Source organism: Mixophyes fleayi, chromosome 4 (genome assembly GCF_038048845.1).
Source record: "Mixophyes fleayi isolate aMixFle1 chromosome 4, aMixFle1.hap1, whole genome shotgun sequence".
NCBI lineage: Eukaryota > Metazoa > Chordata > Amphibia > Anura > Limnodynastidae > Mixophyes > Mixophyes fleayi.
In genome coordinates, this window is record NC_134405.1 from 119860705 (window position 1) to 119873809 (window position 13105).

At 39.0% G+C, this 13105-nt stretch overlaps 1 protein-coding gene across 4 annotated transcripts in view; it reads left to right on the plus strand.

Annotated features, from left to right (window-relative positions):
* Nucleotides 1-571: 571 nt before the first annotated feature.
* Nucleotides 572-13105, plus strand: part of TJP1 (tight junction protein 1) — a 356728-nt gene continuing 344194 nt past the window's right edge. For all 4 annotated transcript variants that reach the window (XM_075208092.1, XM_075208093.1, XM_075208095.1 and 1 more), the window contains exons 1-2: nucleotides 572-929; nucleotides 5309-5462. In XM_075208092.1, the coding sequence (XP_075064193.1) occupies nucleotides 587-929; nucleotides 5309-5462 (497 nt within the window). In that variant the 5' untranslated portion in view covers nucleotides 572-586. The remainder of the gene's footprint in view (nucleotides 930-5308; nucleotides 5463-13105) is intronic.

A 13105-nucleotide genomic window follows, 5' to 3' on the forward strand; every position in this document is an offset into this window, starting at 1 on the left:
TGGTAAATGCAGCCGTTGCAGATCTTATTTTATAAAGCTGACTTGGTCATGGCTTACAAAATAAAAATAAAAAACCTCTGTGACAGAATCTTTGTCATTTATAATGTACATGCCATGTTTCCAGTTATTAAATCTTATCACTAAAACAGTTAATCTGGGAGCATTGGGAGTCTAGTGAGTTCTAGTAAAATCAATCCAAACATCACATTTTGTCTTTGCTTTAGTGATATTGCCTTTTTTGAACTTTTCTTTTTCTTGGCACATTTGTTTATTTGAAACTTCTACAATAAACTGTTTACCATTCATCTCACGGTGTCCTGTATTGTGTTTCAGAAGACTTTAGCAATTGTAAAGGGCTTATTAGTGTCATGTAATCCTCTTAAGTAACTGCACACAGTAAACCGTTGGCGCATCCCCGTCTAACCAGCCTAGAACAGGCCTTCATTGTGGCAGAAGAATTAAACTAATTGCAGCAGCAGAATGCAGTTGTGCTCCTTCTGCTCACAGTATGTGCATATTACATTATGAGGACTTCTCTTTGGAACATGTGGCACTGGAATTTCACATCTTCCATTACAAACTCAAGATGCTGGGCAGGTCTGCAAAGTCTTGGTTTCACAACGTCGCTTGTCCGGTAAAAAGAGAGAATGAAGACGGGAAGAAATGGCCCTCAGTGATTCTTAATAATCACAGAGAAATGATACTTAGTGAGCTGGATGTGAATAAAGTCCTGTCATACCTTGTTTATGAAAAGATTTTCTCCTTGGACGAGTTCAGAGACGTTCTCTCTCATGAAAGCAGTAAGAAAAAAGCAGAGGTTTTTCTCGATAAACTTGCTGTCAAAGGTCCTAACGCTTTTTGTGCGTTTTGTTCAATTTTGGAAGAGATTTCACCTCATTTGCTTTCAGGATTTCTTCCAGACTGTAAAGGTAAGAAGGGAGAATGTAATGCATAGTTCACAATGGGGGACATTTTTAATATCTGTTGCGAAAAACAGGTGCCGTAACCGGTAACAACACATAATTCTACATGAAAGCATACATCTGATTGGTTTGTTAAGGGTTACAGCATGTTATTTACAGTTATTGACATACCTCTATTTGAATTTCGGATCACACATTTCTAGTTTCCATATATATCACATAAATGCTACCAAAAATATAATTATTTACAAAACTCCAAAATGTTCTTTTGTTAAGACATAAGAATTAATGTGAACCTGTTCCTGTGTATGCATACAGCTGTTAAACTGTGTGGCGGGTGTTATTGGATGTGAGGGGCATTTAACTACTCCACTGCACACATATATATTTATAACGTGATAACACAGGCAGCTTTTCAGTAGCGCATCATTGCATTTCTATCTATGATGCTATATATTATTGCAGGAATACTTGTTTTTAGTTATTTACATTTTTATCTGTCTTGTCCTTTACTGCTAGATCGTCCCAAGGGCTTGAAGCATTTTATACAATAGATGGAAATAAAAGATTCAGTGGGTGTTTTAGTAGTTTTTAAAAGAAGGTGGCTGCTGTCACTGCGTGTTTTAAAGCGGACAATTGCAATGTAGATATTTTGCTGTATAGCTATGATGACAGGTGGAAGTCTGACAAAATGCCTCCTTTAACAAGAGATCAAGGCATGGGGGTATATTTACTAATCTGGGGGTATATTTACTAAACTGCGGGTTTGAAAAAGTGGAGATGTTGCCTATAGCAACCAATCAGATTCTAGCTGTCACTTTGTAGAATGTACTAAATAAATGATAACTAGAATCTGATTGGTTGCTATAGGCAACATCTCCATTTTTTTTCAAACCCGCAGTTTAGTAAATATACCCCATAATGTAGGCCTTTATATTAGAAATAATACTAGCAGATATTTTCCTAAATCTTTTACCAATTCACATTCTAAAAATATAAACTAGTACTACTAATAAAATAATACAACCACTATATTATTTTATATAAACTCTACCTTATGAAACTATTAAATAAACCTTCATAACACCTGCTTGCATCCACTTGGTGAACTGTTCCCTCAAAACGCAGATATGTTAAAAAATATTATCGAATTTTGTTTGAAAGTATCTCTAAGAAAATATGCTATAAACTGCAGGTGTTTACGCTGGCAGACAGATGGCTCCGCTGCCTAGAAGTTATATTATTTTACTTGTGCATAAACTACTGTTGGTGAGTACAAATCTGATGAAAATTAACAGAGACTGATTAATAAATATAAAACTTAATTTGCTTAAGCATGTAAAATAGTAAAATTTACAATGGGAAAGAAGAAACTATGGGGTTATGCCATAAGTCTTACCAGTGTTAGTCCTCATGCGGACAGATGTGTGTGTGCTGGACGCCAGAGAGGGAGGGGTTATGCCGTGTAGTGGGTGTGGCCATTTCCCTCACCTGAGGCTGCAATAAATAGTATTTCAAGAAAAACTTGGATTGTTCAAATTAATTATGAGTTTGATGGTAATGTGATTAGTAGGCTTGGAAGGGATGTTTTCACTTCTTCCAATACTCGTGTTACCATCTCGCAACTTGTCGCGCAGAGGGTTTGCATGAGAAAGTACACGTGTACCATGTTTTGCCCAAGGCAGACAAATAGATGCATTTGTGCCAAACTAAATATCCTCTATATTAGCTTTATCTGGCCCTATTAAATGAGCCTGATGGTAATTGTCATATTGAACACAATAAATGCAATTGTTAAAAGCTGTCACCTGATGCTGTGTAGTTTTGCATATGCTAAATTTGGATGAAATGACTCACTTATCAGTCTCCATAGATACTAAACAAAGTGCTAATGAAGGCAAAGGGAGACTTCTATAACTTCCAGCCTGAGTTTAGTAACCATAGAAATCACCAGTAAGTTGCAAGGTGTGGGCTGTAGTGCACAATCTACGTATTTAAATATATTGTCAAACTAGGAAAATAAAACCTTGTTCGAATAGATGTTAAGTACTGTTACTGCATAGGAATTTTTGTATGGTAAATAAATTGCATCACTATGTAATATTTCTATATATAGGTTTGTGCTGACTACAAAAAGACAATTAGAATCTTAATGGTTGTTATGGGCAACACCATAGTTTTCTTGATCACAAGTTTTCATAAATGTGTATGCATTTATGTTTAAATCTCTTAATTATGTCCAAAACACCAGCAGTTTTTTTTCTAAATTCTCATTTTTTAAAAAAAAAGTATTGCACATATCATTTTCAAATTTAACCACAGAGGGGGGAATTCAATTGTTGCTCCGGCCGCCGGAAGAACGAGCGCGTTAAAACTATTACCGTTTATACGGTAATTACTAAACTACCGTATTAACGGTTTTTACGCGCAAGTTTACCGTATAAACGGTAATAGTTTTAACGTGCTCGTTTTTTTGCGGTCCGGAGCAACAATTGGAGTCATTCAGTTATTCATGATTGCCCAGTTTATCACCTGTCAGCAATTTACCCACACATAGGAGGACAAATGATGATCCATTTTATCAGTCAAATAATTTTTTTAAGTAGGGATGATCCTATCACTCCACACAGAGCCATATTCCTCATTAAAACTGTGTGGGAAAACATTTTGACCATGTAATTACATAGAAACACCTATCTGATCATTGGTTTAAAATCTCCCCATTGAAATTTGTGAACAATTATATTAGTCAGATTAAAAGAATAAAATAATCTGGATCTTCATGGCATAGAGAATACATGATTTATTTATCCAGCCAAATCAAATAATGGGGATGATTTAGTGTTAGACGCAAGTGCATCCAGGGCCATCTTTTCCATTGGGCACGATGGGCAGCTGCTCGGGGGCCCCACGGGCAAGGGGGCCCCATAGGCACGGCTCTTAATAAAAATAAATAATCCTGCAAAAGAAAAAAAACCTGCAAAAAAAACCTTCAAGGGTCACTGAGCAAGTACATCTATCTATCTGTATCTGTATATATCTATATCTATATCTGTATCTGTATATATCTATATATCTATATCTATATCTAGGGGCCCCCGGTGCACTGCTTTGCCCGGGGGCCCATAATGTTGTTAAGATGGCCCTGAGTACATCATCATTTTTTGCGGCAAGTAAACTTTGTTGCAATGTGCATAACTTGAGCCAGCATTTTATACTGCATATATCTAACACTTACAGCCCCTTGCGGTTTAGGATGTGGCTCATGGGTCCACATGCAACTACAGTACAGTAAGGGCATGCAGATGTTAAGCACACCCCTTTCAGACACTCTCTTTAGGTTTACACATACCTTTGAAATACATTCCTTACTAAGAGTAAATTCCGTGTCCGCACAAGTTGGGGCCGTTTTCAAGTTCATGATGATGATTACCATATATTTATTTCGGATGCATCTATATGCTAGATTTAGGGTGGCAGGTACCCATACTTGCCAACTCTCCCGGAATGTCCGGGAGACTCCCGAAATTTGGGTAGGTCTCCTAGACTCCCGGGAGAGCAGGCAAGCATCCTGCATACAGCAACTTGCTGTCAAAATGACGTGATTTGCGGTGAATCGCGTCATTTTGGCCCCACCCCTGCGTAAAAAAACCCGGCATTTTGACGGGATGGCAGGGCCAAAATGCTGCGATTCGCCCCACCCCACCCCTCCTGCCCTCCAACCACGCCCCCCTGACTGGGATCTCCCGGATAGAAGTTTAAAAAGGTTGGCAAGTATGCATGTATCTTTAGATGCATATAACTAAAATTACAAAATTGGAAACATAAGACAAAACACAAACTGGTAACTTTTACATCACCTCTAAATGATACCCAATGTGTGCATTTAAATGAGGGGCTCCGGAATGTTCTATATCATCAAGATGCAATAAATGGCTAAAGCTTTTTCCTAAACTATTCTCATGTTTAGATCATGTGCTGTGCATAATCTACTGTATAAATAGAGATTCATATGGTCACAAATGTGTCTTAAAAGATACTCTCTACCTGACAGACACGTCAGCTGGGCTGCAGTTCAGAGCGGGACACAACATCATGCTGTGTCTCTTCTTTAAATTTTTAGTGGTATACTTGAAGCCTTCAAGTAAAAAAATATCTTTCAGATAACGCATTTCACTTTGTTTAATCACATCTCTCGCTTGAGTATTTATATTCAATCTGACATTAATTTACCCTGGTGTCACAATGATTTCATAAGAGAATTTTTTTCTATACAGCTTGAGCAGCTGAACACAAAGCAGTCTGTAGAACACGCATCACATCAAACAGCACAAACCCTGTAGATGCATTACAGATTATAGAGAGCTAACCTTATTGTTCCCCAGATCAGATGCACAAAGGTTTCCCCGACTTCCTGTCAGAGGAGAAGAAGATGAGGCCTGCCTCCGAGCTGCAGGAACGAGAACAAAATGAGAGAAATGACATGGAATGGAGCCCTTTTGGAGAAGAAGAGATGCAGGAATCATTCGAGGAGTACAGGTTAATAATAATACAATTTTAATGTCTCCATGTATTAATAATAACTACTAGTTACTCAAATATATTTTGTACATGCTGTGGTTGTTTATATACTTCTGTAATTGTTAATGGAAATATTCTCTGTCTATGACATAATACATAGAGTCTATGTATTAATACAGATTAAGATTATATATTTAACCTTGTGTTAGCTAAACTAATGGGCAAAGGATTCTGGGATCTAGAAATTGGACACAACTGACAGGCCCTTCTGGAATGGGGTTTATTGATCCTTATCATGCGCATGGGTTTTACCTAAAATATACACATGTTTTAGGGAAAATAAATCCACGTGTTTTTCTGAACATTTATTTCTGTAAATATGGAAATTTGCAGACTACAATTTCTCTGATTCCATAAACCCAAACAGTCCCATTTTTTAGAGGAACAGTCCAGAATTCCAGTTAGGGTGTATCCTAATGTATTGTTGGCATGTCCATTTTAATTTATTGTTGATCAGAGGATGTGGCCTGAACAGACTGTGGGTGTGGAAATGTTGTAATTTTTATTGCTGAAATGTAAGGAGATCTCTTTATTTTACATCCTTTATATTTGTGTACATTTTAATGTCCCTGTTTTAGCACTGACCAACTGCACACAGCCAGCGTATGTTGATGTAATGCCTTGTGCCAGTGGAGTAACAATAGGGATAAGAGCGGTGGAAATTGCACCAGCACCCACCTGATACCCCAAATTATACCATTCTGGCCCAGAGCTTCTCTGCTTATTTTCTCTCTTTGTAAATGTAGAGGCACCATAAAGACTTGTTGTGCAATTATAGGAGACTTTCTAAAGCAGGAATACTCTGTGATGACATCACTGACAGAATTCCTGTGACATTCAAAACTAGATTTTCTCTATATCTAATCAGGTTGTGCGGGTGCTTCTGCAGGACTGCGGTTCCTTTTTGTTTTAGAATTGTCATCTGGGCCCAGAGACCTTTAACTACTCCAGATCTTTGCATAGACCACGGGCCGTTCAAATAACTGCTACTCAGCTTTTGTCAGTTAATATTTGATGTCTAAGTAGAAAAATAACTATCTAGGCTCACTACATCTAACCTATATGATTGTAATGGCCAGTGGCGGATCCAGGGGGGGGGGCGCCCCCTACCCTAGCAGGGGCTTGCTGCCGGCGGCTGCACACTATGTGCAGGTCCGTTTGCAGTGACAGGCAGGGACAGTGTGCTGCCCGGCTGCTCTGATTGTGTTTTAAACACAATCAGAGCATCCGGGGAGCACACTGTCCCTGCCTGTCACTGCTGAACGGACCTGTACATAGTGTGCAGCCGCCGGCAGCCTCAGATGTCAAAAAGGGGGCGGGGCCTAATTCGCCCCCCCTACATCGCCCCGGGTACAAATATTCTCTAGATCCGCCCCTGGTAATGGCCCAGTTTGCCTTTTTGTTTAAATCTCCTTTACCAAGTTATTATCCTGCTCTATGTTAATAACACTAGATAGCTTACTGTCATCAACAAATATGGAAACCTTACTTTCTAGGCCATCTACAAGGTCGCTAATAAATAGACCAATAAATAGACTAATTATGGCAGGACCCAATACTGATCCCTGTGTTATACCACCAAACAATTTAGACCAGTGTAATATGTCCATTTATACATTATTTTTTGTCTTCTATCCTCTAACCATTTCTTCCTTGACCTAGTACTCTCATTTGATTCACCAGACTGTTATGTAGGATAGTATCAAAACACTTTAACAAAATCCAAATATATCAATTGTATTACAAGATCCAGTTTGAAACTTACCTCCTCATAAAAAGTCATCGTATATGTGTTAAGCATTGTCGGTCCTTCATGAAACCATTCTGACAATGGAGCTGCTCCAGAATGGGACGTACACATTTGCGTAGTGTATCTTACGTGAAATCGCTCTGCACAAGCCCAGAAAGTAGATGCATATATATGCCCTATGCAGACTTCAGTGATTCTGACACTTATGCCCATCTGCATAGAGAGGTGAAACATAGTGTGAGTACCATAAAGGGGTATCAATGCAATTTTTTTCGGTACACGTCCGAATAAAACAAAAACACCACTATTTGGAGTTTTTGTTTCATGCGCCGTAGACTTCCAAATATAACATTGATATCGGTTAGAGTGACTGCAGCAAGTAAAATTGTACTTCCACAAAAGTTTGGAGCTGTATGGGATATTTTATCACTATTCGTGCAAAAGCAATTCGTGCAGACCTGCAGAAATTTGCATATATGCTTGTTAGAAGACGTAACTATATTTGCACCTGCTACAGGACAGGTGCAAAAAAATGCTGCCAATTTAGAGGTTCACGGTTCTGCATATGGGCAGAAATACACTATTTTTCTGTGCTCTTTTTTTAGACTAAGGCTGGTTACACACTGGAGCATTTTCGTCCAATAATCGGGAAAATCAGCCGACATACGAACGTTCAGTCGGAAGTTGGGTTAGTGTGTATAGTGACACGATAGTCGAAAGTCATTCCAAAATGTCGATTGTCGGCTCATTTGGTTGGTCGTACTGTTTAATATTTTCCGACCAATCACCGACCGATCATGTGTGTATGCACCTATGCTCACGATCTCCATAGAGTTTATAGAGTCGTGCTCTTTTCAGCTGATGCTAGCGATGAATGTCCTGGTGAATACATGTAGAGAGTGCTGTAGAAGGAATACAGTAATTCATTTGTTCCTTCTGAGACAGAATGTTTAGTTTCAGAGTCACGGAAGCTAACGAAATTCATTAGGACACATGGATAGCTATAAAAAGGCGGTTTTAATCAGTGCGATTATGTGACAATAATGACTGAATGAATATTGTGCTGTCATTCTCTGAAGACTAGAGGACCAGATGAAGAGCACAGATCTGAAGGTAAATCGTGTCAGTGTGTACGCATGAATCATCAGACTGATCGGACTTTCAGTCGTAGGTACAATTGTTTGAGATAACACGTCGGTTGGAAAATTCTTTAGTGTGTACCTAAGTTACTCCCATTCTGCCAACAACTACATGAGACCCATTGTGTTCAGGCTCACAGGTCTATAATTAAATTTGTCCCCATTCGAAGATTGAGGAATGCCATATGTGCTTCCGCTACTAGACTGCTGGGTCCTCCCCAGCTCCTCCCAAGAATCTTTTGGTCTGGTCCACAATATGCTTGAACCTGAGCACTCAGGAGACAGCAGAATGTTCAACCTTTATTAATACCTTTCCAATGCAAATTAATGGATCGTAGTGTCACCTCTGCTGTGGTGTATTGTAGAATGTGAAAAGACTACTCCACCTACTTGTTGTATTTGTTGCCTACAGCTAATTTATATTGTGTTAAACTGTTGTACTTTTATCCAGTTAAGAGCAAATGGAGAAAGAAGCACATCAGTGTGCACATATGTGACATTCCCACCTCCCCCTGATACACATACTATTCAAGAAGAATGTACTGTTGCCGACAGGAAGTGCGCAAAGGACAAACATCTCCCACCACTATCACAGCTAGTCAAATATCTTCTAATTTTACAAGTCCCAGAAAGTCTAGCAGAACTTTTTAATAGCAACATTTTTGTTTATAATGTTTTATTAAAATAAACCAGCATTACATAGCTCATAAAACCATCGATCAGTGTCCACTAAAAAAATGAATTAATTAAAAACCATGAAATTAAAAGAAAATAGTAAGCTATATAAAATAATTATGATTCCCATTCCCACTGACCTGTGTAGACTTTTGACTCACATATGATGCACTGTAAGTATAACAATTCAGCACATTTTTATGCTGTGGCAAAAAAATTATTGTCCAGTTATATAAACTGTAAACAAATATTCAATCCATTTTTCACATGAAATTGGGAAATGAACCGTTTTTAACATCTCATCCCTCCTTTGAGGTTTAAAAAAAGTCTTGATGATTAACTATGGTTTCACTGCAAAGTCATTAAACAGCAGTTATTCTCACTACAAAGTCAATATCTAGATGCTGGCATTTGAAAAATTGTGCCATGTACTTCCCTTCAGGAGGATGATAAATGAAGCAGACTAACCTCTGATGAAGTGTTTGGCTTCTTCCCTCACAGAAGGTCTGGAGCGTCATGTAAACTTCTATTACCACAATTTAGCAACGCTTTCTGTTCCCCTTTGGTTTATCACTGTTACACTGAAAATGCACAATTACATTGTCCCTCTGTCTTTACTTTTTAGATCTCTAATTAACTTTCGAAAGCTAAATATTACACACTTAATTAGGCGGAATCAAAGCCTGGCCAAGACATCATCTACACATCATATTCAACATATAAGAACATTAAGTATGACAGCAAAGCCCTATTTAGAGTTAGAGCTACAGCATTGTGAGTTGTTATAGCCTAAATTAGTAATAATGCACCTCATCTGCCCTTCTGTCTAACCTATATCTTACTTATATCTAACTTATATCTTACTTATATCTCATCACTTATATCTTAGCTGCTTTCTATAGACTGGAAAGGGACCGAACCATGTCCATGCTGCTCGACAAACAGTACTGCCCTTGTCATGTGTCTAGTACACTGCATTAAACTATATCTAAGGTGTAAATTCCAATGAACTAGTAAGTGGTCATTTCTGCAACAAGTTATAACAGCTTTTACATGGAGTATCTTCACAATGCATGCTAAAGATATCAAAATATATAGGTGGATATTTGTTAAAAAAATGTTAGGAAAATGTTTTATAACCAAAGATGTTATGTATATATTTGATATTTATATTATTATCAGTAGTTTTTATTTAATTGTTTATTAGTTTTTGGGTGCATTTTAATGTTTACAATGAAACCTCTGATAATTCCGTTAATTATGCCAGAGTCAGGGACTTTATTAATTGGCCCCACTCTCCAGCAGAAGGCTGATTTGTTTTTATCGCTGCTTACCTCATTGATAAAAAAAATTCAGTTATTGCTGCAATTTACCAAAACAACTATCCCTGAGGGAGTTGAGGAATACACAGCTGCCTCTGCGAAACTAGCCCAGAGTGGTAACGGTCATCTTACCAGTTTACTGGGGCAGTCTTTGTAGCTGTGCGCATGGGTGAGCCGGCTTGTGCATGTGCTATGCCCAGATTTGGGCTTTTCAGTTCCACTTAAAAATAGATATTATTAAAGAATAGAAAATATTTTAGAAGAACAGTGATGGAGCTATTATATTTTGGAAGAGGTGACATCAAATGTGTCATCCCAGTTTTAGACAAATGACTTGTGCCCTCTTCCAGGGCTTCAAAAAAATCAAAAAGATAATCTAGCATGACAATGACCCTGAGCATTGGATCAGACCTACAGGAAAATGGCTTGGTGTCTATTGTAATCTAGGCTTCATCATGAACAAAGGTGACGCAGAATGTACTTAGACTAAACCATGCACTGCAGTATATATCATTAAGTGTTCTCAAAAAAACAGACTCATAATGAGCGTTTTTTTAATGACTTTCAACAAATTTGGGCTTTAATTATTAAATCATTGACCAATATCTAAATGTCCTGCAACCATTCTATTTCTATTTAAACATGGTTTTTTTTCAATTGAAAAAGAGTTTGGATAACATTTGCAATGAAATATGTTTGTTTTGACACATTGAGAACGTACTTCCCATTTATAATTACTGATCATTTGAAAAAACTCAAGCACTGAACAGATTTATGTTCTCAGTGTGAGATGTCTGTCAAAAAAATCACAGCTTCTTCCCTGGAAACACATTAACTTTTTGAAGAACAGGATATCAAGAAATTACATGAGGGACTTCATTACTCTATTTTGTTACACTCTGTATGGTACTGCGGACCCGCTGTTGTGCCATATAAATAAAAGATAATAATTATAGCTTCTAGAGAATTATTTATGACTTTTTAGCTGCATTTTAAAGTATACAAATAAAACCATGATATGTCTATTAATAATGCCCAGAGTCAGGGACTTTATTCATTGGCCCCTTTCTCCAGCAAGGCTGATTTTTTATCGCTTCTTACCTCAGTGATGAAAAAAAATCATTTAACGCCACAATTTACCAAAACAACTACTTCTGGCTTCTGAGCATTATGGACGTGCTGCATGAGCTCTCTGCTGTGGTCCATCTTTTGGGATCTGAGTTCACTTGGAGTAGCCCCAGCTCTGCTCTCATCACTTACCCCGGCTCTGTTCTGATCACTTATGAATCTAGCCTCCAGCCTCTACATTGATGTTGCCTACTCCGCGACCGAATCTGAAGAGATTACTGGAGACTGCGGCTCTGGCATAGTCACTTGCTGGGCCTTGCTGCAACCTTCAAATCCAGCCTCCATCGATACGATCAGCCTACCTTTTACTGTCTCCCTCCTATGGCTTTCTTCCGCTGTCAGCCCTCCACAGCCTCCATCCTGCAGCCTTCTCCTAATGCCAGCTCCTGCAGCTCCATCCTTTGGGCCTCTCCTGATGTTTTCCTCTTGAGTCTTCCCCTGATGCTGTTCATCCTCTCAAGACCTAGTTCTCATCTAACATATCCCTGGATTACCCTTTCCTGTACCACCCTGAGACCCAGTCTCTTCCCTCTGCTCCTCTCTCTGGGACCTCCTTGGACTCACTGTATCTTCTCATGGACTGTCTCCCATCTGCCATTTTTTGGGTTTTATCGTCCTCCAGCCCATTTCCTTATGGACTATTTATATCCTTTTTGCTGGTATAGTACTCATTATTGCACTATAAATTACTGTATGCTGTATCTGGTACAGTATCCATTGTCACACTTTATGTTACTGTATGCTGTATCTTAACTTCATTACTCTATTTTGTTACTTTATTTTGATACTTCTCTCTGCATACTGTTTGCTCAGTATCCTGTTAGCTGATGTCAATTATATCCACTGTCTCCCTTGCTGCCTCTCTCCACTTCCACCTGCCCCTTCCTACTTCCCTACTACGTTCTCACATCCTGTGGCTCCCTCACCTATCGCCCCCATACCCTCCATCCCTCTCTCTCTCGCTAAAGCCTCCTCTTTAATTATTTCTTTCCTTCTCCTCTACATTTCTGTCCTGTCCTCCCTTCTCCTCATACCATGCTTCCTTGCTCAAGTCCTATTTTCATACTCTCTCTCTGCCCTATTCTGCTTTCTTGACCCAGCACACCATTCAGCACCTGTAACCCTGCCAAAGTCCTCCATATTTTCCCACTTCCCACTCTCCCTTTCTTTTGTGTGCTTTGGAACACCGGATCCATCTGCAATAAACTGCCTTCTGTCCACTACCTCTTCATATCCAACTCTCTTAACCTCCTTGCTATCACCAAAAACTGGCTCTACTCCTCTGACAATGTTTCCTTTGCTGATCTATTTGATGGTGGCCTTTCTTCACCCATACTGCCAGGTCTAGAGACTGTGCTGGTGGAGGCATGGACATCCTTCTTCCCCCCACATGTACATTCCCTCCTGAGCTTTCCCTTATGTTCTCCTCCTTTGAGGTCCACTCCATCCATATCTTCTATTCTATTAATGTCCATGTCACAGTCATTTTCCGGCCCCTCTGGCCCCACCTCCCAATTCATTGATTGATTTGCAGCCTGACTCCCCCACTGCCTCTTGTCAGACCTCCCCTCTATTATTCTAGGTGAA